At 43.4% G+C, this 25953-nt stretch overlaps 2 protein-coding genes across 3 annotated transcripts in view; one reads left to right on the top strand and one right to left on the bottom strand.

Annotated features, from left to right (window-relative positions):
• Positions 1–423: 423 nt before the first annotated feature.
• On the bottom strand, positions 424–23092 carry tec (tec protein tyrosine kinase). Of its 2 annotated transcripts, XM_076986251.1 has the most exons (18): positions 22737–23022; positions 21923–22110; positions 21074–21178; positions 20401–20482; positions 14722–14850; positions 14096–14139; positions 12614–12807; positions 12194–12259; positions 11992–12046; positions 10458–10537; positions 7785–7915; positions 7535–7609; positions 6979–7150; positions 5605–5821; positions 4482–4546; positions 1676–1794; positions 1267–1424; positions 424–805 (listed from the first exon to the last, which is right to left on the bottom strand). In XM_076986251.1, the coding sequence occupies exons 2-18, from the start codon at positions 22058–22060 to the stop codon at positions 725–727; spliced, it is 1911 nt and encodes a 636-aa protein (XP_076842366.1). In that variant the 5' UTR covers positions 22061–22110; positions 22737–23022; the 3' UTR covers positions 424–724. The 2 variants fall into 2 exon arrangements, with proteins under 2 accessions (XP_076842366.1, XP_076842364.1); XM_076986249.1 differs by lacking the exons at positions 424–805; positions 1267–1424; positions 1676–1794; positions 4482–4546 and having other exon boundaries at positions 4555–5821; positions 22737–23092.
• Positions 23093–23545: 453 nt separating this feature from the next.
• txk (TXK tyrosine kinase) overlaps positions 23546–25953 on the top strand; it is a 13694-nt gene continuing 11286 nt past the window's right edge. The window contains exons 1-2 of the mRNA XM_076986252.1: positions 23546–25143; positions 25861–25909. Of these exons, the coding sequence (XP_076842367.1) occupies positions 25131–25143; positions 25861–25909 (62 nt within the window). The 5' untranslated portion in view covers positions 23546–25130. The remainder of the gene's footprint in view (positions 25144–25860; positions 25910–25953) is intronic.

The raw sequence follows: 25953 nt of genomic DNA, 5'->3' as shown, positions 1-25953 counted from the left end.
GAGGTGATCCAACAGCAGGGGTGATCCAACAGCAGGGGTGATCTAACAGCAGGGGTGATCCAACAGCAGGGGTGATCCAACAGCAGGGGTGATCTACATCTGGGTCATCCTCACTGGGTGTTCCCCAAAGGAGAAGTTACAGTGATGCTGGATGTGGGCGGAGCCAGATGTGGGTGGAGCACCACTGTCATGACAGCAGAGCTACAGCTTATGGGAAGAGCCTGGTGGGACAGTGGTGCAGGACACAGGTGAGAGTGAGACAGACAGGTGAGAGTGAGATAGGTGTGAGTGAGACAGACGGGTGCCAACACTACATCACTGCAGAACGCAAGTGAGACAGACGGGCGAGAGTGAGACAGACGGGCGAGAGTGAGACAGACGGGTGCCAACACAGTGGCCATTACTCATGAACCAGGGACAATGTTGACAAGATATATTTTTTCTACTTTATTTACATCCAACAGTTTTACAGTGAGCAGTTTAAGTCTTTTGTCACATTTTACACACACTCCTGTCCACACTCATCCACACATGCACACACACACATGCACACACACACACACACACACACACTTGAACATACTATCATTCTTGTTTTTTCAATCATTGTTCATTATGATTGGCTCCAGTGGGTCCGTGTCAGAGGATCCAATCAGGATTGGCTCATCATGAACGCTCCAATACAGCCAGTGGGTGGTGCTATGTCAGACTGTCCAATCAGAGTTCAGGATGCATGTCCATCAGCTTCTAGCTCATCAGTGATCATCACAGAAATCTGCTCAAAGGAGGGCCTCTCTTCCGGTCTCTTAGCAACCAGAAAAGAAAGATTTTTAGCACATTATAAACTTAGGCATAATTACAATTTGAGTTACTCATTAGTTATTATTAATAAAGATTTATTTCCAAATCTAAAAGCACAATTTAATGTAGTATTTGTGATCTATTACACCTATTACAAACTGGATTCTAGTGAAGTCGTGAGAGGTTTCAGAAGCATCATTAAATAAACACAGCAGTGAGGCTGAACCAGACCCAGTGGCACCACCCCCATCAGCCCAGGTGAGACTGAACCACACCCAGTGGCACCACCCCCATCAGCCCAGGTGAGGCTGAACCAGACCCAGTGGCACCACCACCCCATCAGCCCAGGTGAGGCGAGGTCCAGGTGAGGTGAGGCCCAGGTTAGGCCCAGGTGAGGCCCAGGTGAGGCCCAGGTGAGGTGAGGCTACCGTGGTTGTTTTTCAGTGAGGGATTAAAGGCTCTCACCTCTTGCCAGCAGAGCTGCATGATGCTGTAGATATGGGGCGCTGCTTTTTTGGGGCGGTTGAGACGGGTTCCTTGGGTCACCATCTTCACCACCTCATGATTAGGGTTGTGTTCAAAAGGCATCTTGCCCTCTGTGAACACCTCCCACATTAACACCCCTGAGAAAACAACACACAGCATCACCAGGTATCCACAGTCTGACATGAATCACAACCCTAACTCTTAATTATAGAAGAACCTTTCTTCATTATTAAGAAATAATATTAAATGATTTCCCTTTTTTAAGTGTTTGCGTCAACAACACTATTTAGTAAGAGATGATAACCCAAAAGTCCTTTATGCTAGGACAAAAGTCATGAGTGTTGTTGGAGCTAAAAACTCTCATGTTGATTTGTTCATGTGTTCTCACCGAAGGACCAGATGTCTGACTTGCTGCTGTATTTACAGAAGTTGAAGACCTCAGGTGGAGACCATTTCACAGGAAACTTTGCCCCTGATGAACTGATGTACTGGTCATCCAAAACATACCTACAAGACAAGTCAAAGTCGTTGATCTTATCCTGGACTCAACCACAGGAAAAAGGCAGACTGTTGTCTATAGCAACTGCATGGTGTTACTGATACTATAGCAACTGCATAGCATTACAGATACTATAGCAACTGTGTGGTGTTACTGATACTATAGTAACTACGTGGTGTTACTGATACTATTGCAATTGCATCATGTTACTGATACTATTGCAGCTATGTGGTGTTACTGATACTATAGCAATTGCATCATGTTACTGATACTATAGCGACTGCATGGTGTAACTGATACTATAGCAATTGTGTGATGTTAATGATACTATAGCAACTGCGTGGTGTTACAGATACTATAGCAACTGCGTGGTGTTACAGATACTATAGCAACTGCGTGGTGTTACAGATACTATAGCAACTGCGTGGTGTTACAGATACAATAGCAACTGCATAGCATTACAGATACTATAGCAACTGCATAGCATTACAGATACTATAGCAACTGTGTGGTGTTACTGATACTATAGCAACTACGTGGTGTTACTGATACTATTGCAGCTATGTGGTGTTACAGATACTATAGCACAGAGGTGGGGACTCGAGTCACATGACTTGGACTCGAGTCAGACTCGAGTCATTAATATTAAGACTTTTGACTTGACTTGAAAAAATATTCAGAGACTTAGACTTGACTTGGACTTTTACACCAATAACTTGGGACTTGAATTGGACTTGAACCTGTTTACTTGCAAAGACTTGATTTTTTTAAAATCCCAAATCTAAATTTTTAAACGCATATTAATATTTATAAAGTGCACCCCATTAATTTCATTTCCGTCCTTCTGACGCAGACCGGTGTTACACCAGATTCTGTGACCGTCGAGTTTTGTGACCACAGGGGGCGCTATTTCACAGTTTCTGTTCAGAGGCACAAACGCTTTACGAATGCTACGTAAACTACGCTGATGCACTTTCTTTACTCGTTTTGTTGGTGTCCACGAGCCAAAATATGACAGATGTTTATATTTACATTTTATCGTCTCTTAATTACATAAATGTACTTAAACAAGATTTACCATCCCCTCACCATTGCAGCCAACAAAGAAATCATGAATGGGATGTACAGGTGAGCCTTTTTAACTGGGGTCACCAATTCTGACGGCAGCCATCAGAATATGTGACCCCACTGAATCTCCAGGTAACAATAGTACACCGTGACCCCACAATAACAGAAAACAATGAAAAAATAACCCTAACCTTTTATTAGTCTATATTTAAACATTTTATCCAAATGTTTAGAATAACCATTCGTAATGACAGCATCTTGCTTACGATGAAGCTTGCTATTTTCGTGTAAAATGATGTAACGAAACATTCTTGTTTAAGTACATTTATGTAATTAAGAGAAGATAAAATGTAAATGATCTGTCATCTTTTGGCTGGCAGACACCAACAAAACGAGTAAAGAAACGCATCAGCATAGCATTCGTAAAGCGCTGGTGCCTGTAAAAAAAAAAAAAAAGACTCGAAAGGACTTGAAATTCCAAGTTTCAGACTTGGGACTTGACTTGACGGTTGCCTGTCTTGACTCGAGACTTGACTTGACTTGACTGTCTTTGCTTGAGACTTGACTCGGGACTTGAGGATAAAGACTTGGACTTACTTGAGACTTGCAAAACACTGACTTGGTCCCACCTCTGCTATAGCAATTGCATCATGTTACTGATACTATAGCAACTGCATAGTGTTACTGATACTATAGCAACTGCGTGATGTTACTGATACTATAGCAACTGCGTGATGTTACTGATACTATAGCAACTGCGTGATGTTACTGATACTATAGCAACTGCGTGATGTTACTGACACTATAGCAACTGCGTGACATTACTGATACTATAGCAACTACGTGACGTTACTGATACTATAGCAACTACGTGACGTTACTGATATAGCGACTGCGTGGTGTAACATACTATAGCAATTGCATGACGTTAATGATACTATAGCAACTGTGTGGTGTTACAGATACTATAGCAACTAAGTGGTGTTACTGATACTATAGCGACTGCATGGTGTAACTGATACTATAGCAATTGCATGATTTTAATGATACTATAGCAACTGTGTGGTGTTACAGATACTATAGCAACTACGTGGCGTTACTGATATTATAGCGACTGCGTGGTGTAACATACTATAGCAACTGCTATACTATAGCAACTGCATAGCATTACAGATACTATAGCAACTGTGTGGTGTTACAGATACTATAGCAACTACATGGTATTACTGATACTATTGCAATTGCTTCATGTTACTGATACTATAGCAACTGCGTGATGTTACTGATACTATAGCAACCCCGTGGCGTTACGAATATAGCAACTGTGTGGTGTTACAGATACTATAGCAACTGCGTGGCATTACTGATATTATAGCGACTGCGTGGTGTAACATACTATAGCAATTGCATGATGTTAATGATACTATAGCAACTGTGTGGCGTTACAGATACTATAGCAACTGCATGTTGTTAGATACTATAGCAACTGTGTGGTGTTATTGACACTAGCAACTGTGTGGTGTTACTGATACTATTGCAACTGTGTGGGTTTCTCATATATACATAATATACCTACATTATGTGTAAATGTTTATTAGAACTTAATAGAGTTTCTTTCTGGTAGTACCTGGTCATGCCGAAATCTGAGACTTTGACCACATGCGAGTCACTGACCAGGCAGTTTCTGGCTGCCTGTGGATAGAGAGCAGTGATTGAGTCAACATTGGACGGATCCGAATGGGTCCAACACCAACACCTGGGGCCTGACATGCGTCCACACACATATCAGACCGACACTGGATTAAAACAACTAATTCAGTTTTAATAATTCGATGTTAAGAAATAATGTGATATTATTTTTAAAAGACACAAAGAATGTTGAAGTGGTGGTGGGAGAGACAGTCCTGATTGCTGAGTGTGTGGTGAGTGTGTGGTGGGGGTGTGGTGAGTTTGTGATGAGTGTGTGGTGAGTTTGTGTTGTGTGGTGGGGGTGTGGTGAGTGCGTAGTGAGTTTGCGGTGGGGCTGTGGTGTGGGTGTGGTGAGTGTGTGGGAGGCTGTGGTGTGTGGTAAGTGTGTGGTGGGGGTGTAATGTGTGGGGGGCTGTGGTGGGGTGTGTGGTAAGTGTCTGGTGGGGGTGTAGTGTGTGGTAATGGTGTGGTGAGTGTGTGGTAATGGTGTGGTGATGGTGTAGTGAGTGTGTGGTGTGGGTGTGGTAATGGTGTAGTGAGTGTGTGGTGTGGGTGTGGTGTGGTGAGGGTGTGGTGAGTGTGTGGTAATGATGTGGTGTGGGTGTGGTGAGTGTGCGGTAAGGCTGTGGTGGGCGGGGGAGGAGTAGTGTGTGGTAGTGTAGTGTGTGGTGGGGTGTAGTGTGTGGTAATAGTGTAGTGAGTGTGTGATAATAGTGTGGGTGTGTAGTGTGTGTGTGGTGTGGTGTAGTGTGGTAATGGTGTGGTGAGTGTGTGGTAATGGTGTAGTGAGTGTGTGGTGGGGGTGTGGTGTAGTGTGTGGTAATGGTGTAGTGAGTGTGTGGTAATGGTGTGGGTGTGTAGTGTGTGGTGAGTGTGTGGTGTGGTGTAGTGTGTGGTAATGGTGTAGTGAGTGTGTGGTGTAGTGAGTGTGTGGTGTGGTGTAGTGTGTGGTAATGGTGTGGTGAGTGTGTGGTAATGATGTGGTGTGGGTGTGGTGTGTGGTAATGGTGTGGTGTGGGTGTGGTGAGTGTGCGGTAAGGCTGTGGTGGGCAGGGCAGGACCAGGTCGCGGTGGATGAAGCGTTTCTCCTCCAGGTATCTCATGCCCTGGCTGACGTCGTGGCATATGCTGAGTAGATCTTGCGGACTGAAGGTGTGTCGGCGCTGACGGACGTAGTTGAGCAGACAGCCCAGCTCCATGAACTCCGTCACCAGGTAGGTGGGGCTCTGCTGCGTGCACACGCCATACAGCTGCACCAGCCTGGGGTGGGACAGACTCCTGCACAAACAATAACAACAACACACACACACACACACACACGCGCACACACGCACACACACACACACAGTCCTGCGATGAAAACACACACATCACACTTCTGTGATGAAGACATACAAACCCACTCCAAACAGTGTTGAGTATGGTAAACAAATGCTGGAGTTGGACTCAAAATTAGGAATTAGATTGACATGTTTCCCCATTTGCTAGAAATATACTAAGCTACATTTTCATGTGGTGAAATGCACATCAATTTTGGTGGTCCAACACATCTTTGGAACATCTAATATTAAAATAATAAGTGTTGATTTAATATAGCTTGACCAAAAGAAGTGATTAGACACTCAAAAGTGTTGGTGTGTGTCACTTCTCTGTTAGTGTCATTCAGTGTTGGTCCATCTGAGAAAAAAACCCAACAGACTAAAATAAACTCCCCTCAGCAGTTCAGCGGTTTCACTTCATGTTTTAGAATGAACGACTCAGGGTTTGTCAACCACACATCTACCACTGCAACACAGTCACCAGCCTTACAGACATAAACCCTACAGACATAGACCCTACATACACCAGCCCTACAGACATAGACCCTACATACACCAGTCACACACACCAGCCCTAAAGACACCAGCCCTACAGACATAAACCCTACAGACATAGACCCTACATACACCAGTCACACACACCAGCCCTACAGACACCAGCCCTACAGACAAAAACCCTACAGACATAGACCCTACATACACCAGTCACACACACCAGCCCTACAGACACTAGCCCTACAGACATAGACCCTACATACACCAGTCACACACACTAGCCCTACAGACACCAGCCCTACAGTCACCAGTCCTACAGACATAGACCCTACAGACACCAGTCCTATAGACGCCAGCCCTACAGACACCAGCCCTACAGACATAAAACATATAGACACCATACAGGGCTGTAGTTTGATTTGAGCTGTGACTGATACAGGGCTGTAGTTTGATTTGAGCTGTAGATGCATGTGACACAGGGTTACTGAACTGCAAGAGCTATACTGTGCCCAGCTGTTAACATCTCCAACATCTTGAGTCATGGGTGGGGTTAGGGAGTATGGTGACGTGAAGTGTTGTCTAACTATGGGTATGACTGTGAGATGTTCCTGTGTGACTCACATCATGACCTTGGCCTCCTCGATGAAGTCTTCCTCCAGCATGGCTCCCTCGCGGATCGCTTTGATGGCCACTTTATGCTGACCTCTCCATTTGCCCAGACGCACCACGCTAAACTGGCCACTACCGAGCTCCTTCATGAACGTCAGCTCGGATGGGTTTATCTCCCACTTCTCTACACACACACACACACACACACACACACATTACCTCAGTGTTAGTGTAGTAGGACCTCTCTACATACAGTAGAACGAATGTAGGCCATGTAACTCCAACACATTACACAGAGAGTGTGTCCGGTACAGTAAACAGAAGGTTGAGTATGAACATTTGTTAATGTGTTTAGCTTTAATTGAAGGTTGTGCGTGCATGTGTATTTGTGTATTGTGCATGTGTGTGTGTGCATGTGCGTGAGTGCGTGCATGTGTATTTGTGTATTGTGCATGTGTGTGTGTGCGTGCATGTGTATTTGTGTATTGTGCGTGTGCGTGTGTGTGTGTGTGCAAGGCCAAGTGTGTGTGATTGTGTGTGTGTGTGTGTGTGTGTGTGTGTGTCTAACCATAGCTGAATCCTGCTGTTGAGGGTGCTGCTTTGCTCTGGCTATTTACTGGATAACGCAACCTAGCCACAAGACCTAGAACACACACACACAAACACACACACAGACCACACACACACACCGTATGTCTTCTGATTAAAAAAGCTGTCATAGAGCTTTGTGTGTATTTGTCTGTGTGTGTGTATGTACCTGTGTGTGGTGTGTGTGTGTGTATGTGGTGTATATTTGTGTGTGTGTGCGTGTGTATCACCTGCAGCGTTGTGTTTGTGGTATTCTATGACTTCAGGTATTGTGCTGAACTGGTGCTTCTCAGACAAGTAGAACAGTTTAGGGTCCTGAGTCTCCTTAATGCGGTAGTGTCTAATGGACACACCCCCAATGCTAAACACACACACACACACACACACACACACACACACACACACACACACACACACACACACACACCCACACACAAACACACAAACACACACACACACACACACACAACACACACACCCACACACACACACACACACACACACACACAGAGGTGTGAGACATCTTAGGTTGAACATTTCCACTGATAGCACATGAGATTATGAATGTACTAGAGCAGGGGTCGGTGACCTATGGCACGCGGGCCACCGTTGGCACGCGAAGGCATAATCACTGGCACGCGCCACGCTGGACCAGCATCAGCAAAAAAATAATAATAATAAAAAATCTCAGACAGAGAGCACGATCCTCCAATCGAAATCGCTTCTCAACGCCCTGTACTCAGCTCCCACCACAGACCCATGTTTAACTTTGTTTAAATAACCCTAACGGCCGCACGGCGCTGCGTGTGACGTAATCTCTGAGCCGCGTCAAGGCTGGATTATTTATTATGGATTAAACTTTCACGAGTAACTGTAGCGCGACTCCGCACACCTCGCGCGAACCTGCGTGAACGGCGGAAGCGTTCATACTTGACACGTCACATTCTTTGCAGTGTTCTCTGAAATGAAATGTGGTAGTATAAAGAAACACCCCTCAAAAACAGGGGAAGGAACATTTACCTGACCAATTTTAATGTTGCTTTGTGTTCCACGTTTGAAAAGTGCTGGAATTTAGGCTAAAGTGAGGGCAGCCCTGTTCAGAATGTAGACAGCGTGACTGTCAGTACACAACATGCAACACCCCGCCCCCCCCGCTCCAATTTAATTTGTTGATAGTGGCACATTGAGACATGGAGTGCCAACTAACATTTCTAGTCAAAGGTTGCCGACCCCTGTACTAGATAGATCACTGAGGCTACAGAAATGTCTGTTGTATGTATGTGCAGTTAGGCCTGTGTGCATGTGTAAGTGTGATGACACAGTTAGGCGTGTGTACATGTGTAAGTGTGATGACACAGTTAGGCCTGTGTACATGTGTAAGTGTGATGACACAGTTAGGCCTGTGTACATGTGTAAGTGTGATGACAGTGTGATGACACAGTTAGGTGTGTGTACATGTGTAAGTGTGATGACACAGTTAGGCCTGTGTACATGTGTAAGTGTGATGACAGTGTGATGACACAGTTAGGTGTGTGTACATGTGTAAGTGTGATGACACAGTTAGGCCTGTGTACATGTGTAAGTGTGATGACACAGTGTGATGACACAGTTAGGCGTGTGTACATGTGTAAGTGTGATGACACAGTTAGGCCTGTGTACATGTGTAAGTGTGATGACACAGTTAGGCCTGTGTACATGTGTAAGTGTGATGACACAGTGTGATGACACAGTTAGGCGTGTGTACATGTGTAAGTGTGATGACACAGTTAGGCGTGTGTACATGTGTAAGTGTGATGACACAGTTAGGCCTGTGTACATGTGTAAGTGTGATGACACAGTTAGGTGTGTACATGTGTAAGTGTGATGACACAGTTAGGCGTGTGTACATGTGTAAGTGTGATGACACAGTGTGATGACACAGTTAGGCGTGTGTACATGTGTAAGTGTGATGACACAGTGTGATGACACAGTTAGGCCTGTGTACATGTGTAAGTGTGATGACACAGTTAGGCGTGTGTAAGTGTGATGACACAGTGTGATGACACAGTTAGGCCTGTGTACATGTGTAAGTGTGATGACACAGTTAGGCCTGTGTACATGTGTAAGTGTGATGACACAGTTAGGCCTGTGTACATGTGTAAGTGTGATGACACAGTTAGGCCTGTGTACATGTGTAAGTGTGATGACACAGTGTGATGACACAGTTAGGCCTGTGTACATGTGTAAGTGTGATGACACAGTGTGATGACACAGTTAGGCGTGTGTACATGTGTAAGTGTGATGACACAGTTAGGCCTGTGTACATGTGTAAGTGTGATGACACAGTTAGGCCTGTGTACATGTGTAAGTGTGATGACACAGTGTGATGACACAGTTAGGCGTGTGTACATGTGTAAGTGTGATGACACAGTTAGGCGTGTGTACATGTGTAAGTGTGATGACACAGTTAGGCCTGTGTACATGTGTAAGTGTGATGACACAGTTAGGTGTGTGTACATGTGTAAGTGTGATGACACAGTTAGGCCTGTGTACATGTGTAAGTGTGATGACACAGTGTGATGACACAGTTAGGCGTGTGTACATGTGTAAGTGTGATGACACAGTGTGATGACACAGTTAGGCCTGTGTACATGTGTAAGTGTGATGACACAGTTAGGCGTGTGTAAGTGTGATGACACAGTGTGATGACACAGTTAGGCCTGTGTACATGTGTAAGTGTGATGACACAGTTAGGCCTGTGTACATGTGTAAGTGTGATGACACAGTTAGGCCTGTGTACATGTGTAAGTGTGATGACACAGTTAGGCCTGTGTACATGTGTAAGTGTGATGACACAGTGTGATGACACAGTTAGGCCTGTGTACATGTGTAAGTGTGATGACACAGTGTGATGACACACATACCCCAGAGACTTCGTGTAGACAGAAACTGTGTAGGTGCCTGCAGTGCTGGAGTCACGCACCATGAACCCTCCTTCTGTGTCCTACACACAAACAAAACACATGTGCACACATGCAAATACACACAAACATACACACACACATTCACACACACAAGCAAAATATATATGTGCAAATATACACACACACACACATTCACTCACATACACACCCACTTACAAAAAAGCATCTAGGTTAGTTCCCTTGCACTTGACAGAGCTTTCCTACTATGGCGGTGTGTGTGGGTGTGGGTGTGTGTGTGTGTGGGTGTGTGTGTGTGTGTGTGTGTGTGTGTGTGTGGTCAGGATCGAACTGTCTGTCTGCTTTCACTACCTCTACAGTTATTTCTCAGTATAAAAACCACATCACTACACTTATTACACACTGGCCAGTCTGCCCATTCTACCCAGTCAGCTCTTCTCCAGGAACGTGCTTTGAAGGATCTTAAACAAAAACAGTCCACCTGCTTCTGGCACCTACATCCTACAACAGTGCAGCTAGCTAAGCTAACATTAACATTGGGGCAGTCATGGTTCTGTGGTAGGGAACAAATGTGAAGGTTGTGGGTTCGATTCCCAGACCTGAGGCCATGACTGTGGTGCCCTTGACCTTGACCAACTGCTCCCCAGGCGCCGGGCTAGGGCTGCCCACCACTCTGGGCACGTGTGATCCACAGCCCCCTAGTAATCACTAGTGTGTGTGTGTGTGTGTGTGTGTGTGCACCACAGCCCCCTAGTAATCACTAGTGTGTGTGTGTGTTCTAACTGCACAGATGGGTTAAAAGCGGAGGACAAATTTCGATCACGGTGATAAATCACAATTGACAAAATATGGGACATTTACATTTCATTTCACATTGGTGTTCTCTAGTTACCAGTGTAGCTAGCTAAGCTAACATTAACATTCGTGTTGTCTCTAGTTATCCGTTTAGCTAGCTAATGTTAACGTTAGTTTTCTCTCCGCAGAGACATAGTGGTGCAGCAGTGGCGCAAAAAGGGGGTATGCAGCGTATGCGACGCATAGGGGCGCTGCACTAGAGGGGGCGCCAAATCGATGAGATATAATACTTAATTTGTGTCCATCTTACGTTCAAATGGACACAGCGAGAAAAAAAAGACGGATTTCAAGTGTGCAGAAACAGTCTAAATAGTCGTTTGAACTAACCTAGTGAAAACTGGGACATTAAATGAATTATTTTTTTGCCGGGACCGAATATAAAAAAAAAAAAGGAAAACCGGGACAAACCGGGACAGCGACGGGAAAACCGGGACAGGTGGCAACCCTAGCGCACACACACACACACACACACACACGCGCGCGCGCACACACACGCACCCAGAGCCAGAGTGACTAATCGAGAGATTCGGGAGGATTCCCGATGGGCCGGCTCATGTCAATCTCTAGTTTGGGCCGACTGGGAGGGAAAAATAATTTTGGGCCGGATTTGGGTATGAAACTTCCCGGGCTGAAAAAGCTCCCACTCCAGCCCTGCACACACCTCATTCCTTAGTTGCTCCTCTGCCTTGTTTCGATTAACATTTTTGCAGTACCATCTGAAATGCACACACACACACACACACACACACACACACACACACACACACACACACGTTTCCATAATGAAACAGTTTGATATTGCTATACCATTGTTATACCATCATTATTTGATGCTTTTTTGTTTATGACTGTGTTTAACTTACATAAACTGTTCAAGGTTGTCTGGCTCCTTTGGGGTCACATAATTGCTGGGAATATAACCCTCCTCCCTGGAAACACACACGCACGCGCGCGCGCACACACACACACACACACACACACACACACACACACACACATACACACACACACACACACACACACACACACACACACACACACACACACACACACACACTTAACATTACTATCTAGTACTTTTTTTAATAGAACTTGTACAAACTTTGATATTATCTCATTATTATAATATGATATAATATATACTTACCATTTATACAAATTCAACTGTGATAGTGTTACGAGGCAAGAACAAGTGTGTTTTAATTAAATAAGTCTATTTTCCTGAAGTAAACACACACTTGAGTGTATTTTTCACACATTTAAACACACTCTTGAGTACATACCCGTATTTGTTTCGGGCTCTGTACCAGTTAACGTCACACTTCTCAACAATCACATACTCCTCGCCACTGTGTAGAGCAAGATCCTGACTCTCTGTCCCTGCAAAGTCATACAGTGCGATGACCACTTCCTCCTCGGGCTTAGCGTCCTGCGGTGTTTCCTGTGTGGGTGGAACAGGAGGGGCTGGTCTTCGTGTCTGAAACAGTAATGTAACAAAACTCTTAGTCTGTTATGTTCTACAGTCATTCAATGGCATCATTACTTAGAATTTGTTTGTGTTACAGATCTCCAAGTTCATAAAAAAATAAAAACCAGAATTTCTATAGAACAAATAAAAAATATTATCCTAAGATTAAATACATCTAAAATATTTGCACACTTTAGATCAGGGGTCGGCAACCTTTGAGACATGGAGTGCCAACTTTAACATGTCTAGTCAATGAGTGTGCCACTATGGCGGCGAGTTTAAATTGTTGAGTTTGGGGCGAATGGACACAAATTAAGTATTATATCGCGATCGATCGCCAAGTATAAACGCCTTCGCTGCTCGCACAGGTTCGGAGTCGCGCGCTATGGTCACTCGCGAAAGTATAATCCATTAATATAAAAATTTATATTCATTTATAAATTTTTTGCTGATGCTGGTCCAGCGTGTCGTGTGCCAGTGATTATGCCTCGGCGTGCCAACGGTGGCATGCGTGCCATAGGTTGCCGACCCCTGGTTTAGATTATGAAAACCACATACTTCCAAATGTAACCATTTTGCGGAAGTTTAAACAGCACATATAGGACATGTGTGGAATACTGAAGGGTGTGTGTGTGTGTGTGTGTGTGTGTGTGTTTAAGGGACGTACCATGGACTCCTCACTAGGAAGTGCAGGGAGTGTGTGTGTGTGTGTGTGTGTGTGTGTGTGTGTGTGTGTGTGTGTGTGTGTGTGTGTGTTTGAGGGACGTACCATGGACTCCTCACTAGGAAGTGCAGGGAGTGTGTGTGTGTGTGTGTGTGTGTGTGTGTGTGTTTGAGGGACGTACCATGGACTCCTCACTAGGAAGTGCAGGGAGTGTGTGTGTGTGTGTGTGTGGGTGTGTGTGTGTGTGTGTGTGTGTGTGTGTGTGTGTGTGTGTGTGTGTGTGTGTGTGTGTGTTTGAGGGACGTACCATGGACTCCTCACTAGGAAGTGCAGGGAGTGTGTGTGGGTGTGTTTGAGGGACGTACCATGGACTCCTCACTAGGAAGAGCAGGAAGTGTGTGTGTGTGTGTGTGTGTGTGTGTGTGTGTGTGTGTGTGTGTGTGTGTTTGAGGGACGTACCATGGACTCCTCACTAGGAAGTGCAGGGAGTGTGTGTGTGTGTGTGTGTGTGTGTGTGTGTGTGTGTGTGTGTGTGTGTGTGTGTGTGTTTGAGGGACGTACCATGGACTCCTCACTAGGAAGAGCAGGAAGTGTGTGTGTGTGTGTGTGTGTGTGTGTGTTTGAGGGACGTACCATGGACTCCTCACTAGGAAGAGCAGGAAGTGGTTTCCGTGAAACTGAGGGATAAAAAACAGTAATATATAAAACTGATGGAATGAAAAAATGTAGCCATGTGTGTGTGTCGTGTGTGTGTGCCATGTGTATCATATGTGTGTGTGTGTTATGTTTGTGTCGTGTGTGTGTGTGTCATGTGTGGGTGTCATGTGTGTGTGTCATGTGTATCATATGTGTGTGTGTTATGTTTGTGTCGTGTGTGTGTGTGTCGTGTGTGTGCCATGTGTGTGTGCCATGTGTATCATATGTATGTGTGTTATGTTTGTGTCGTGTGTGTGTGCCATGTGTATCATATATGTGTGTGTTATGTTTGTGTCGTGTGTGTGTGTGTGTCATGTGTGTGTGCCATGTGTATCATATGTGTGTGTGTTATGTTTGTGTCGTGTGTGTGTGTGTCATGTGTGGGTGTTGTATGTGTGTCGTGTGTGTGTCATGTGTGTGTGTGTCATATGTGTTTGTTGGGTGTGTGTGTGTGTAGGTGTGTGTGTGTAGGTGTGTGTGTGTAGGTGTGTAGGTGTGTGTGTGTGTAGGTGTGTGTGTGTGTAGGTGTGTGTGTGTGTAGGTAGGTGTGTGTAATCTCTCACTGTCTCCGAACAGGTTGTACTCCTCACATCCTGGGGCGAGTTTCTCAGCTTGACCACAGCACAGCCAGCCGCCCTCCTGCCAAAACTGTGGGTGGAACTTTGCCAGGATGAGAGGGTTATTCCTAATCTCTACAACACACAGGATGAGAGGGTTATTCCTAATCTCTACAACACACCAACACACAGGATGAGAGGGTTATTCCTAATCTCTACTACACACAGGATGAGAGGGTTATTCCCAATCTCTACTACACACAGGGTGAGAGGGTTATTCCTAATCTCTACAACACACAGGATGAGAGGGTTATTCCTAATCTCTACTACACACAGGATGAGAGGGTTATTCCTAATCTCTACAACACACCAACACACAGGATGAGAGGGTTATTCCTAATCTCTACTACACACAGGATGAGAGGGTTATTCCTAATCTCTACTACACACAGGATGAAAGGGTTATTCCTAATCTCTACAACACACAGGATGAGAGGGTTATTCCTAATCTCTACAACACACCAACACACAGGATGAGAGGGTTATTCCTAATCTCTACTACACACAGGATGAGAGGGTTATTCCTAATCTCTACAACACACAGGATGAGAGGGTTATTCCTAATCTCTACTACACACAGGATGAGAGGGTTATTCCTAATCTCTACAACACACCAACACACAGGATGAGAGGGTTATTCCTAATCTCTACTACACACAGGATGAGAGGGTTATTCCTAATCTCTACTACACACAGGATGAAAGGGTTATTCCTAATCTCTACAACACACCAACACACAGGATGAGAGGGTTATTCCTAATCTCTACAACACACAGGATGAGAGGGTTTTTCCTAATCTCTACAACACACAGGATGTGAGGGTTATTCCTAATCTCTACAACACACAGGATGAGAGGGTTATTCCTAATCTCTACTACACACAGGATGAGAGGGTTATTCCTAATCTCTACTACACACAGGATGAAAGGGTTATTCCTAATCTCTACAACACACCAACACACAGGATGAGAGGGTTATTCCTAATCTCTACAACACACAGGATGAGAGGGTTATTCCTAATCTCTACAACACACAGGATGTGAGGGTTATTCCTAATCTCTACAACACACAGGATGAGAGGGTTATTCCTAATCTCTACTACACACAGGAAGAGAGGGTTATTCCTAATCTCTACAACACACCAACACACAGGATGAGAGGGTTATTCCTAATCTCTACAACACACAGGATGAGAGGGTTATTCCTAATCTCTACAACACACAGGATGAGAGGGTTATTCCTAATCTCTACTACACACAGGATGAGAGGGTTATTCCTAATCTCTACAACACACCAACACACAGGATGAGAGAGTTATTCCTAATCTCTACAACACACAGGATGAGAGGGTTATTCCTAATCTCTACAACACACAGAATAAGAGGGTTATTCCTAATCTCTACAACACACAGGATGAAAGGGTTATTCCTAATCTCTACAACACACAGGATGAGAGGGTTATTCCTAATCTCTACAACACACAGGATGAGAGGGTTATTCCTAATCTCTACAACACACAGGATGAGAGGGTTATTCCTAATCTCTACAACACACAGGATGAGAGGGTTATTCCTAATCTCTACTACACACAGGATGAGAGGGTTATTCCTAATCTCTACAACACACAGAATGAGAGGGTTATTCCTAATCTCTACAACACACAGGATGAGAGGGTTATTCCTAATCTCTACTACACACAGGATGAAAGGGTTATTCCTAATCTCTACAACACACAAAATGAGAGGGTTATTCCTAATCTCTACAACACACAGGATGAGAGGGTTATTCCTAATCTCTACTACACACAGGATGAAAGGGTTATTCCTAATCTCTACTACACACAGGATGAGAGGGTTATTCCTAATCTCTACAACACACAGGATGAGAGGGTTATTCCTAATCTCTACAACACACCAACACACAGGATGAAAGGGTTATTCCTAATCTCTACAACACACAGGATGAGAGGGTTATTCCTAATCTCTACAACACACAGGATGAGAGGGTTATTCCTAATCTCTACAACACACCAACACACAGGATGAGAGGGTTATTCCTAATCTCTACTACACACAGGATGAGAGGGTTATTCCTAATCTCTACAACACACAGGATGAAAGGGTTATTCCTAATCTCTACAACACACAGGATGAGAGGGTTATTCCTAATCTCTACAACACACCAACACACAGGATGAGAGGGTTATTCCTAATCTCTACTACACACAGGATGAGAGGGTTATTCCTAATCTCTACAACACACAGGATGAAAGGGTTATTCCTAATCTCTACAACACACAGAATGAGAGGGTTATTCCTAATCTCTACAACACACCAACACACAGGATGAAAGGGTTATTCCTAATCTCTACAACACACAGGATGAGAGGGTTATTCCTAATCTCTACAACACACAGGATGAGAGGGTTATTCCTAATCTCTACAACACACCAACACACAGGATGAGAGGGTTATTCCTAATCTCTACTACACACAGGATGAGAGGGTTATTCCTAATCTCTACAACACACAGGATGAAAGGGTTATTCCTAATCTCTACAACACACAGAATGAGAGGGTTATTCCTAATCTCTACAACACACAGGATGAGAGGGTTATTCCTAATCTCTACAACACACAGGATGAGAGGGTTATTCCTAATCTCTACAACACACCAACACACAGGATGAAAGGGTTATTCCTAATCTCTACAACACACAGGATGAGAGGGTTATTCCTAATCTCTACAACACACAGGATGAGAGGGTTATTCCTAATCTCTACAACACACCAACACACAGGATGAGAGGGTTATTCCTAATCTCTACTACACACAGGATGAGAGGGTTATTCCTAATCTCTACAACACACAGGATTAAAGGGTTATTCCTAATCTCTACAACACACAGAATGAGAGGGTTATTCCTAATCTCTACAACACACAGGATGAGAGGGTTATTCCTAATCTCTACAACACACCAACACACAGAATGAGAGTGTAGGCCACTTTTTAATGTCTGCCATAGCAATAATTAGCAATGCAAACAGATATGTTATTAATACTAGATAATACTAGATATGGCATTAATACAATGTCCATCAGTATTAATATTGGCCACTGGAATTGATAAATCCTTTATTCTGATTGGATGGTGTTCACTGAAGCTGCTTCCGTCTCTCACAGTCCACAGTGTTATTTTTAAACATTTTTTTAATATACTGAACCTGTAGCCACTACATTTCTAAGATGCACAGCAGATATATTTGGTACTGCTACATATCCCATCCCTGACAGCTACTCAAACGTAAGCATATCTGCAGAGAGGAGATGAAATGTGGAAATATTTTTATCGCCGTGCTTCCTGAAGAAGTCATAGATGATGCTTTGATTGTGTTTTACCTGTTCAGAGATTAGACCCACTGACCTGTAAATAATCTGCTGTAAAGACAAGAAGAATTATCTGGTGTTCACTTATCATCCTACTAGTAAAACAGTGTCTAATCTTCACTTCAACACTTCAGAATCCTCCAGGATATATAGACTACATCTCTTTTTAAAGATCCTCAACTAATTTACACACAACAAACACATCAAAGACAAGCTCGTTAAGAGTGAGATAAATCACTAATCAAATAGTAACTGTGGTACTGCAGGCAGTTGTTGCTATGGCAAGAATGATTTTAGTAAAGCTAATGAAAAACCCTAAATCAACACAGAATAGATGTTAAAACTTAAATTCTCACTAAGTTGCTTTGATCAGCTGTGTGCACTAGGCCATCTGTGTTCCAGCCTTAGGATTGTAAATATGACTAAAACACATGTTAACATAGCCTTAATAAGACACAAACACCATGACGCACAATGACAGTTATCTGGATGACAGTGTTAACATATTCAAACTCAGTAAAAATCTCTTCCTGACAACTTATCTCAGCTACTCTTCAAAGCAGCAGCACATATAGGAGTCCTATAGGAAAGTACAGAATCCTATAGGAAAGTACAGAGACCAGCAGCTCAGACAGAAGCTCAACTTCATTGCAGCTCTGATATGGGGTTTGGGTTATCTGGGGTTTAAGTTCAATAGGGTTTGAGTTCTATGGGGTTTGGGTTATACGGGGATAGGGTTATATGGGGTTTGAGTTATACGGGGTTTGAATTATACGGGGATAGGGTTATATGGGGTTTGAGTTCTATGGGGTTTGAGTTATACGGAGATAGGGTTATATGGGGTTTGAGTTATACGTGGATAGGGTTATATGGGGTTTGAGTTATACGGGGATAGGGTTATATGGGGTTTGAGTTCTATGGGGTTTGAGTTATACGGGTTTGAGTTATACGGGGATAGGGTTATATGGGGTTTGAGTTCTATGGGGTTTGAGTTATACGGGGTTTGAGTTATACGGGGTTTGAGTTATACGGGGTTTGAGTTATACGGGGTTTGAGTTATACGGGGATAGGGTTATATGGGGTTTGAGTTATACAGGGATAGGGTTATAAGGGGTTTGAGTTATACGGGGTTTGAGTTATACGGGGATAGGGTTATACGGGGTTTGAGTTATATGGGGTTTGAGTTATACGGGGATAGGGTTATATGGGGTTTGAGTTATACGGGGATAGGGTTATATGGGGTTTGAGTTATACGGGGATAGGGTTATATGGGGTTTGAGTTATACTAATTTAGTTCTCCTTTCATCACGCAGCTGACCGCATAAAAACTATTTAAACCATGTGATGTTTTTCAGAACTCCTGTACATAGTTTGGGTAGAACGTTATTCATTCAGGACATTTCTGTAGCCCTTTGGGCTTGAAATGCAGAAAACAATCCTATCTCCTACTCCTAGACCACATACGCTCTCTTAGCACACACCATCAACCTACTTATTATATATGTGTAAGAGGTTTCAACCAAGACTTCCTCATAACGATACACTACAGCATAGTCAGTAGTCTAACAACTAACAACCATTACCCAAATCAGAATTTTCTTCTGGAGGTATTTGGGATGGGTTTGTGCATTGCATGTTTTGTGTGTGTTGTATTTGTGCATGTTGTGTGTGATGTGTGCGTGCATATGGGTGAGCAAGTGCATATATGTGTGTGTGAGCAATAGCGAACCGTGACTATTAAACCTGGGCCCGCTAGCAGTGGTACGCTAACAACAGCTAGCGTCGCCACAGCGGGCGGAATACATCATACAGTTAAGCCCGCCCACTAAGAGGGAAGATATGATTGGTCAATTTTACTGTCATTTGAAACTGGTATTGCGCTGAATTATAACTGCCAGGCCCTCTGTAAACGAACAGCGGGCATCACAGTCCTGATAGGAGGAGACACAGGCTCACAGGCTTCCACTTAACCCCTCACCTTCCAACACAGATTGAATAGACACGGTTGAATAATTTATTTGCTTATATTTTTGTAATTGTTTAGATGTCGATTATCAAACTGCAAGTAGATAAATGTTTTAATAAATTATATATATTTATATTTTAAGAATATTTTAGGTCCTCTGAGAGTGTGTGAATGTAGTGTGTTTGTATGTGTCAGTTATATGTGTGTGTGTGTGTGTGTGTGTGTGTGTTGTGTGTATGTGTGTGTGTGTGTGTGTGTGTGTGTGTACTGACCCTCCTTCATGTTTTGTACCCACACACTTCTGCTCTCATTACTAGGAGCAAATATGTACAGAGTGTTGGAATCGTAGACCACCTGTGAAGAGAGAGAGAGAGAGAGAGAGAGAGAGAGATAGAGAAAGAGGGTGATCACCTGATCACTCAAATCTGCCTGTAAACAGAGCAGAGTCTGGCAATTCTGGCAATGTCCAGCATCTGTAAGACTCAAAAGCTGTGAACAACTGAAATGCTGTATTAAACAACTCAAATTCTGTCTGAAACACTCAAATGCTGTCTGACAACTCAAAAATTGTCTGACACAACTGAAATGCTCAACAAAAAATGGAACAACTCGAATACTGTCTGAGACATCTTAAACACTGTCTTAACCCAAACTATGTCTGAAATACTTAAATGCTGTCTGAAACATACACTAAACACTCTAAAACAAGTAAAACACTCAAATATCAGAAACAAATCAAATACTTGTCTGGAAAGCTCATTAAAAGAAACGTGCAGATACACAGACCCTCTGCACACTTCACTGCATCTTCCTCAGTTTTGAACAACCGACTCAACTCAATTCAGTGAAATATACGGTTACACAAAACACTAAACGTTCAGGTACATTAATGCAGACTAGTGACGTTTAACTGAGAGTTTTACCTGGGAAGGATATTTACTTTACCTGGAAGGGGTATTTATTTTGGCAAGGTATGACCATGCCTCCATTCTTCACAATCTCCACACACCTGACACGCTGAAGATCGACAGAACCCTTTTTAAACTTCTTCTGCAAAACATGCCCACACATGCATACACACAGACAAACATACACATATGTAGTATGTAGATTTAGAACATATGTATGTATATATTTTACTGCGTGTTTTCAGACACAGGGCAGGACTTTGTGTTCTGTCATTTCTGTCTGTGATTTTTTCAGGTCTTTGGTATTAGTTCCAGTGCTTGGCACTTGTTTGTGTAATTAGCTACAGAATCTAACATTCCTAACTTACTGGGTACAGGGTCATTGGTTACAGAGTCTAAGTTTCCCTTCCCACAACACAGCAGTGAAGCACTGGCCAATCTAGTCCAGTTCAGTACAGAATAACAACCTTCACGGGCCAGTCTTACCCAGATCAGTACAGTATGACAGACAAGCTCCACTAAGATATGGCAGGTCTGTTTACAGTATGATTTGCAGTGGCCTTCCAGATTCAGTAAGGCAATAAGAGTTTGAAACACGTTATTTAATGTTAGGTTACAGTAGAGAACAGTTTACCCGAGAGTAAGGTCCAACTCATGCTGTAACCACACGAGCCAACAGTGCAGGAAAGGACACAGTCAAGAAAAAACACAGTCCAGGAACAACACAGCAGAGAGCTGAACAAAGTCCAGGAGGAAATGATTGAAGGAGAACACGGTCCAGAAGATGACAGTTGAGGAAAATACATGATTTTCACTCAGAAATAAATTCTAAAACTAAGGACAACCTGAAGACTCTGGTGTTTTTCATTGCCATAATAAAACGTACCTCAGGGCGTCCCTCATAATAGGTCAGTCTGGTCTTGGTCAGGACAAACACTCTTTCTTTGTAGTTGAGTGGTGATGTACGCTTCTTCTGCTGAGAGCGTTTGATCAACGTTTCTTCCAGGATGGCTGTGGAACTCATCTCTGAGCTCTGGATACACCTGGACGTGCCATCGACTTCACACACACAACCTTTCACCAGAGGACAAAATCACACACACAGGGGTAAGATGAGCAGTTTGTTATAGACTCACTCACACAGGCACACAAAGATAGCCACTTAAGAAATGACATTTACACCACAATAAACAAATAGTGAGGTAACTGAAATATAAGTATTTAGTGACAGTCTTTCCTCATTTAATTATTGGTAGCAATGATTCGTATACCTGGATGTTAGACCACACATGTAGGTGTTATTTGAAGAGCAACGATTTGTATACAAATGAGGTGAGTAATCTCTCCAGTGTCTATATGGTCACCGTTTTGAACACGTTTAACAGTCTTTAAACACATTTTCACAGTTTATTTTATTTATTACTTCTACACAACATCATTTACTGTCTTTTTGTCGCATCGTTAACTTATTTGATATGCGGACTAAGGGAAGTGGATCAACAAACCGAATAATCGCCAGGTCCGTAGAAACTACACTTCATGGACTAGAGATATTCATTATTGTTTTTAAAAACACACAGAGATCTTGACGAATGTCAACGTTAAACCCACTCAGAGACATAGATTAATGTTTTCAACACCACACAGAGATATTGATTATTATTCTGGCTATTTAAACCACCCAGACCGTCTCTACTCACTGCGTGTTTGGGTGTCTGAACGTCTCCAGACCTGCAGCTCCACCGGGACCTTCAGCCCAGCACGGCTGTCATCTCAACGCTCGTCTGGACACAACTCTTCTGCTGTTACTGGTGTCCAGTCTCGTAAAGCTCCCGGTAATAAAGACACTCACACCGGAGACGGCCGGCGGGCTGCGTTATGGCGCGAGCGTCCTCCGCGTCTACACGGTGCGACCTCGCGCAACAGGACCAGGAAACGTCCGCGCGCCGCGCGCAGCTTCATCAAGGAAGTGTCTGACACCTGTGGGCTGTGGGGAGGAGGACCTGTCTGTCTACACCTCTCTCTCTCTCTCTCTCTCTCTCTCTCTCTCTCTCTCTCTCTCTCTCTCTCTCTCTCTCTCTCTCTCTCTCTCTCTCTCTCTCCTCCGCCTCTTCTTTGACTAGCAAATGTGAGAATGTCACCCTGCTCTCGCCACTGTGTGCAGCTCTTCTTTGTCTTTGTGCGTTTAGACCGCGCTGACTCAGCCGGAGAGGACAGAGGCGCACATGCAAACCACACAGTCAACATCTTCACTCAAGGGCCAGCGTGTGGTTTTATAAACACTGTTTAAACAATGAAAACCGAATTTTTGTATACAGGATGTTACTGCAACTGCAGACGCATTCCATATTTCCCCATCAAGCATTAGGAAAAAGTTAATTAAAGTGATTATTAAAACTTGATTGATGACGTCGTTGCGAACACAAACTAAAAGTTGCAACGTTGATTCATTTATATTATAACTTTATTTAAATTATTAATTTAGATTTTATGCTGTAAACAGATCTGGGACGATGCACAGTTATATCTTATACTCACAATTTACAAGCAAGATAAATCAAAATCTCAGGCTAGTTAAGTGAGGGGCGGAAATGACCACGCCAGCGCTTAAGGGGGCGACATTATGCTCTGTCTGCCTTTACTTTACACTACTGACCAGGTTCTACTCTGTCTGCCTTTACTTTACACTACTGACCAGGTTCTGCTCTGTCTGCCTTTACTTTACACTACTGACCAGGTTCTACTCTGTCTGCCTTTACTTTACACTACTGACCAGGTTCTACTCTGTCTGCCTTTACTTTACACTACTGACCAGGTTCTGCTCTGTCTGCCTTTACTTTACACTACTGACCAGGTTCTACTCTGTCTGCCTTTACTTTACACTACTGACCAGGTTCTACTCTGTCTGCCTTTACTTTACACTACTGACCAGGTTCTACTCTGTCTGCCTTTACTTTACACTACTGACCAGGTTCTGCTCTGTCTGCCTTTACTTTACACTACTGACCAGGTTCTTCAATGTATCAGTCTTTTACTGTGACAAAAAACCTCTGGAAACATGGCACAATTGTCCAGAAAAGAAAACAGTCAGCTAACCTCTGAGTACACACAACATGCAGAACAGTGACTGGGAGCCCGTAGATGTAGACCTGACCGTCACTGAGACTCTCCCACATAGTTGTTCATTTAAATGATTTGATTTGTTTGAGACAGCTCCGTTTCCTGAAAGCTTCCTTCAGTGATGAGTTTGAGGATCAGATGGTCATTCTGGACTCAGGTCTACGGGTGTAAATATTAACAGATTAAGAGTGTGTTATAAGTAGTTATACAGAAACCTGCAGAGGACATACTTACATAGAAGGTGACAGGTGTTTCACAGGTAATTGATTTATATTGAAGGTGTTTATTTAATATGGGTTTATATTGTAAGGTGTTTGTCATGGTCCAGATGCCCCCTGCTGGCCGCCCCCGGCAGCAGCAGCAGTGTTCTATGTTTGTCCTGTCATTGTGACATCGTATTCATGTCTCAGGTGGGCGTGGTCCATTATGGAGTTCACCACCCAAGGGTCGTTTGTCTGTCTATATATGTCTGTCTTTGTACCAGCTGACTGCTGGTTATTGTATACTTCATTTGGATTGTGTCACAAGTCTTTAGTTGGTGCACGTTATCCATTAAATCCTCTGTTTTTCCTGAGGCTGATGTGATGGTTTCCTCCTCGCCCGTCACAGTGTTTATTTAATATGGGTTTATATGGAGGGTGTTTATGTTCATAAGTATTTTGTGTTTGTGTGATTGTCAGTGATTCTTAGTCTTGCTGATATCTTTCTCTTAGTTTGTAACCCCACATCCTGTTTGGTGTGATTCACTGTGTGTGTGTGTGTGTGTGTGTGTGTGTGTGTGTGTGTGTGTGTGTGTGTGTGTGTGTGTGTGTGTGTGTGTGTGAGTGTGTGAGTGTGTGAGTGTGTGTGCTACGTCAGCCTTTCCTCTGAAACGGTGCTCCTACGCATTCAGACGTTAACACAGTTTCACTCACAAGTAGACACACAGCTTGAGACATCTAGTGGGGCCATGAGCAGCTGTCTGCAGTGGTAGCATGATTGAGTCCAGTAAGTAATATTATACAAATATTGTAAACATTGTGTGTGTGTGTGTGTGTGTGTGTGTTGACTTTTGATAGACTCTGGCATATTGCTTTTGTGGATACATTAACTTATAATAAAGTGTTTGGATTTGAAAATAACACATGCATTGAGTCTTTATAGCAATCTGTGTAAATGTGAGGCAGTATGTGTTTACCACTGTTCATTATTGTTGAATGATTCATCTTTCATCTTTAATAGAATTACTAACTGCTTTGCTAAAATATGCTGAAAATAACAACTTGTCCTAAATAACTATTCTGACCGGACATGTAGGTGTTCTGATTTTACAATCATGTTTCTTCTTCTTACCTTCTTCAGACATCAGACATTTCTCATTTCAAACATTACACACACATTTCTCACTTAAAGTGGATCTGCTGAAAATAAAAAAAAAATCCATTTTCAAGAAATGGTAAAAGTAAAAGTACAAACAGAATCCCAAATCCCTTTATCCTCAGAACGTGAGATTAAAACATTTTCACAGGTTTCTTAAATCACCTGTAAATCCTTATTGACCCACCAATGTGATTTTAATTTCTCTCCCTCTCTCTCCCTCTCTCTCCCTCTCTCTCTCTCTCCCTCTCTCTCTCTCTCTCCATCTCTCTCCATCTCTCTCTCTCCCTCTCTCTCTCTCTCTCTCCATCTCTCTCTCTCTCTCTCCCTCCATCCTTCCCTCACGAGGTCATTCCATCTATTCCATCTTCTGTTGCTGTTGTGCTTGGGAATCCCGGTAAGAGAATACCCAATCAGAAGAGATTAGAGACTATCCAATCA

Source organism: Brachyhypopomus gauderio, unplaced genomic scaffold, assembly GCF_052324685.1.
Source record: "Brachyhypopomus gauderio isolate BG-103 unplaced genomic scaffold, BGAUD_0.2 sc45, whole genome shotgun sequence".
NCBI lineage: Eukaryota > Metazoa > Chordata > Actinopteri > Gymnotiformes > Hypopomidae > Brachyhypopomus > Brachyhypopomus gauderio.
The sequence above is the reverse complement of the archived record's forward strand: the minus strand, read 5'-3'. Positions and strand labels throughout refer to the sequence as shown.